The sequence below is a fragment of the Zingiber officinale genome, chromosome 10A (assembly GCF_018446385.1).
Source record: "Zingiber officinale cultivar Zhangliang chromosome 10A, Zo_v1.1, whole genome shotgun sequence".
Classification (NCBI taxonomy): Eukaryota; Viridiplantae; Streptophyta; class Magnoliopsida; order Zingiberales; family Zingiberaceae; genus Zingiber; species Zingiber officinale.
Window position 1 is genome coordinate 22,127,645 of NC_056004.1, and position 4,483 is coordinate 22,132,127.

A 4,483-nucleotide genomic window follows, 5' to 3' on the forward strand; every position below is an offset into this window, starting at 1 on the left:
TGGTTACGGCGCTCTCGTCCGTTCCGATCGAGGTTACACGTCGTTAAGTTACGCGTTTAATCGGTGTACTACGCAAAACGGCAAAAGTGTACGTATGCTTTTGGTGGGCACTTGATCATGCCCAATCAGATAGTAGGTACGTGTCGTGGTATACGTCTCGGTATCAGTTCTAATACAGAGTTAACGTAGCTTTCTCGCCTTTCACTAGATCGAACGAGAAAGGAATTGATTGACAACGTCGACGACACGTGGTAGCAAAAGACGAGCATAGATTTCACAGTCGTCCAAGCGAATCAGACACCTTGGCATTTTGGCAAGAAAGATAGCATACACGTGTCGAGGATAAGGAAGGAGAAGCATTTCAGCAAAAAAGTAAAAACAAAACAAAATTCGAGGGTCGACCCGGTAATGATCACTGAATAACTTTGTTTTGATTTATTTTATAAAATATATTTTTATGGAATATCCAGATTCCTTTAATTAAGGTAGACAGGTGATAACGATAGATCCGACCGTGAATTTTTTTTAATTAGCATAATCACTATTTCCGTATTGTCATGTTTTATCCAGCGACTAGATTTCACTCACTGAGACTAGATTTCACTCATTGACGGTGATACAGTACGTTAAAGAAGGGCAGGATAAAATCAGGAGGTTGAAAGTTAAGGAGTTATGATAGTAAAAAATTAAGGAAATATGGCCGTTAATAGCTAGTTAAGAAGGTGTGGTAATCAATAGTCAAAAAAGAAAAGATGAAAATTAAATCATCTTGTATAATCAATCGTATAATTTCTAGTCGATCATAGTCAAGACAGGTCTCCAGATCTAAGAGATAAGATGAAGCTTAGATTAGTTTTTGACCCATCTCCGATTGATCGAATTTTTCAAGCTCGTGTTTTGTAGATGGTCCTGGTACTTTTATTAAAACAACTCTCGATCGGCTCTTCAATAGTCAAATCATGAAAGATAAATCTCTCGCCACAATCTCAGATAAAACCAGGTCAGTTCACCATAGCTCATCCTCTTCATCAAAGCTCAATCCTGGTAACTCATCTGAGCGACCATCCCGAGCTGTCTGTAGATGAACCCGGGTGGGACAGAAAGTACTAAACGACAACAATGTCAGATAATCATAACCTGCTGTCAGAGAATAATTGTCATATGCCAGGAAATATTCCAATGATCCGTCATCCTCTGAGAGTGGAGCCTTCCTTCTATTAATAGGAAGTCGTCGTACATCCTTTCTCACCCAACAGAGCCTGACACCCAATATTCTCTGATAGTGATCAAGCTCAAAAAGTATATAAAGTGATATAAAAAGGAAGATCCTCTTCCTTAAACAAGTACGCACACATCCACACTCATATTCAATAATTTTTTTTCCATTGTACATTGTTTTCTCGAGAAAAAAAGACATGACTTGAACATCAAAATACTTGTGACGAGAATTTTTTCTCTAATTTCTAATCTCTAATACTCCGGATACTATCTCAGTAGATGTAAAGTCTAAGTACCATCAATTTTCTTACTATAGACTTAAGGATTCCACATGAAGATTCACTTTTTCCACACGCATATATAGAGTGCGTTAAAAGTCATCTTTCCCTTAATACTAATGTCATCTCTACTAGCCTTCATCAACTCAGACTAACCTTCATCTAACTCATATTGCCAATAGGATCACATGGGATGATCTTATATAACGATCAGTTCGTCTAACAAGCGGTATTGTTCAAGCAGGAAAGATTAATCTTTGGATGTATGGGACAGAGATTAATGCTCTCTTTATCTAAACCGCAGATAAATAGTGAATAACCAGCGGTCAGAGCTCGGTTAGCCGTTCCAAGCTCACAGCAAGGATTGACAATTGTGAGGCCTTGGGAGTTTGTTTTTAGGAGTTCAACGTCGCAATTCCTTCAAAGGGCTAAGATAGACATTATCGACGATCAATTTGTGAAGTCGGCAGAAGTTTTCTATCGTGTGGCTCAACAGAGATGCTTGTGACTGTTTTCTTCTCCCTCTTTCTTTTTTCCTTTTGTTTTTCAGATAAATAGATGCTGAATCGATCTCTTCTTTTGCTTGTGAAATGATCGTTTATCACCAGATCAAAGTGCAGTGAAGTGAACCCGTAAAGGAAGCGATTAATAAAGGATGAAACGACAGCATGAAGACGCCGGAAGGGAAGGTGATTGTCCGGTGGCGATGGGGCTGGAGACAGGGAAAGGGAAGATGTTCCCCATGATGACGACGGGCGACGGAGAGTGCGGCGTGGACGAGTTGCTTGCGGCGCTCGGCTATAAGGTGCGGGCGTCGGACATGGCGGATGTCGCCCATAAGCTGGAGCAGCTGGACGTCGCCATGTCCAGCGACGACGCCTCTCATTTCCCGCAGTTCGCTTCAGATACCGTTCACTATGATCCTTCTGATCTCTCCACCTGGCTCGACAGCATGCTCTGCGAGGTCAACTTGCCGCTTCCCACTCTCCTCCCTTCGCCAACCGCCACAGCTCACTGTAGTAACGGTCACAGCTTGAGTATCTCCTCCAACTCTACCGTCACGAAGGACTCTACTGCTGCTCCCCCGCGCGCATCTGGCGTATACGACTTTGAGCCCGTCCCCTCACCGGCTGCCGCCTCCGTTGGGCGGGTTGTTTATGAAACCGATCCTCAATCTGAGAAGATCTTGTATCCCAGAGATTCGAAGCGGATAAGGACTTGCTCGTCTTCGTCTTCTTCTGGTGGACCGACGAAGGAGGTGGCCTCGTTTCTGAAACAAGCAACAGCGGCGCTTCCAGTGGTGGTGGTGGACACACAAGAGACAGGGATCCGTTTGGTGCATGCCCTGCTTGCCTGCGGGGAGGCGGTGCAGCAGGAGAACTTGAATGCGGCGGACGCCCTGGTAAAGCAGATCTCGGTGCTAGCTGCCTTCCAACGTGGCCCGATGAGGAAGGTGGCCGGCTACTTTGCGGAGGCCCTCGCGCGCCGGATCTACCGACATAATCCCCTTCCCCAAGCCGATCGCGTCGCCCTCGACTTCCTCCACTCGCACTTCTACGAGAGCGCGCCTTACCTCAAGTTCGCCCACTTCACAGCCAATCAGGCCATCCTCGAGGCTTTCGCCGGCTGCCACCGTGTGCACGTCGTCGACTTCGGGCTGAAGCAGGGGATGCAGTGGCCGGCTCTGCTCCAGGCGCTCGCCCTTCGGCCAGGCGGACCGCCGTCTTTCCGCCTCACCGGAATTGGGCCGCCGCAGACGGACAACTCCGACGAGCTACAGGAGGTGGGCTGGAAGCTGACTATGCTCTCGGAGAATATCGGCATCGATTTCCACTTCCGCGGCTTTTTAGCCTCGAGCCTCGCGGATATCGAGCCCCAGATGCTGCTCGAGCCGGAGGGCAAGAAAGTCGAACGCGATGGAGGGGACGAGGCGGTGGCCGTGAACTCAGTGATGGAGCTTCATCAGCTTCTGGCACGGCCGGGGGCGGTGGAGAAAGTATTAGGGACGGCGAGGGCTCTGCGACCGCGCATCATGACGGTGGTGGAGGAGGAGGCGAACCACAACGGGAGAACGTTCCTGGAGCGCTTCACAGAGTCGTTGCACTACTACTCGAGCATGTTCGACTCACTTGATAACGGCGCCAATGGCGTGGCGGAGGAGGAGATAGAGGAGCAGCGGCTGCACCGGGAGATGGCGGATGCCTACTTGGGGCGGCAGATCTGCAACGTGGTGGCGAGCGAGGGAATGGATCGGACGGAGCGACACGAGACGCTCGGGCGATGGCGAGAGCGAATGGCGCAGGCCGGGTTCGAGCCCGTGCACTTGGGATCGAACGCCTTCAAGCAAGCAAATATGCTTCTCGCGCTCTACGCCAGCGGCGATGGATTCCGGGTGGAGGAGGCGGAGGGCTGCCTCACCCTCGGCTGGCACACCCGCCCACTAATCGCAACCTCCGCCTGGCGCATCGGTGCGGCCGCCGCCATCCGTTGACCGAGACGTCGCTGTCGCGCGAGCATCTCTGGTCATCTCCGTGCGGCGCCACCGTATCGGGCGGGCCCATCGCGTCAAAATGTCCTCAGTTATTGACGGGGAATGGCAGAGTTTGGTGGCGTGTCTGTTCCGACTCCCGTACCTTTTTCCCCAAATAAAAAAATTTAAGATGTTTTTGCTGTTAGAGTGATTGTAGATCTCAATGTGAAATCGTGATGGCGTAATTTGTGGTAAGTCAGGTACCAATAAGATGGGCAAATTTTGAGCATTTTATTTAAAAAAATATAAAAAGCATTTTAATTAAAAGAATTTGAATTTTTGAATATCATGCTTTTTCTTGTATTCCTTCCTGCTGCAAAGATAAAGATGTTAATCAATCAGTGACCGGTCGAGAAATGGAAGGATATAATTCGGGTGGTGATCAAATGGAGAGCGATTTGTATGGAGGACACAAGCCGACTAATGGGGTTTTCAGTTTCATTGATCAATCCGGGAA

The 4,483-nt window shown here is 48.3% G+C and overlaps 1 protein-coding gene across 2 annotated transcripts; it reads left to right on the forward strand.

The window, feature by feature from the left end:
* The first annotated feature begins 1,730 nt into the window (after window positions 1–1,730).
* LOC122027140 (DELLA protein RHT-1-like) lies at window positions 1,731–4,255 on the forward strand. 2 transcript variants are annotated; one of them, XM_042586015.1, is made up of 2 exons: window positions 1,731–2,006; window positions 2,105–4,255. In XM_042586015.1, exon 2 carries the CDS (start codon window positions 2,152–2,154, stop codon window positions 3,985–3,987), a length of 1,836 nt encoding a protein of 611 aa, XP_042441949.1. In that variant the 5' UTR covers window positions 1,731–2,006; window positions 2,105–2,151; the 3' UTR covers window positions 3,988–4,255. The 2 variants fall into 2 exon arrangements, with proteins under 2 accessions (XP_042441949.1, XP_042441948.1); XM_042586014.1 differs by having other exon boundaries at window positions 1,731–2,000.
* Window positions 4,256–4,483: the final 228 nt, after the last annotated feature.

What these genes read in the sequence shown, in the direction of transcription:
- LOC122027140 (XM_042586015.1), top strand. Translation starts at nt 2,152, where the DNA reads ATGAAACGACAGCATGAAGACGCCGGAAGGGAAGGTGATTGTCCGGTG.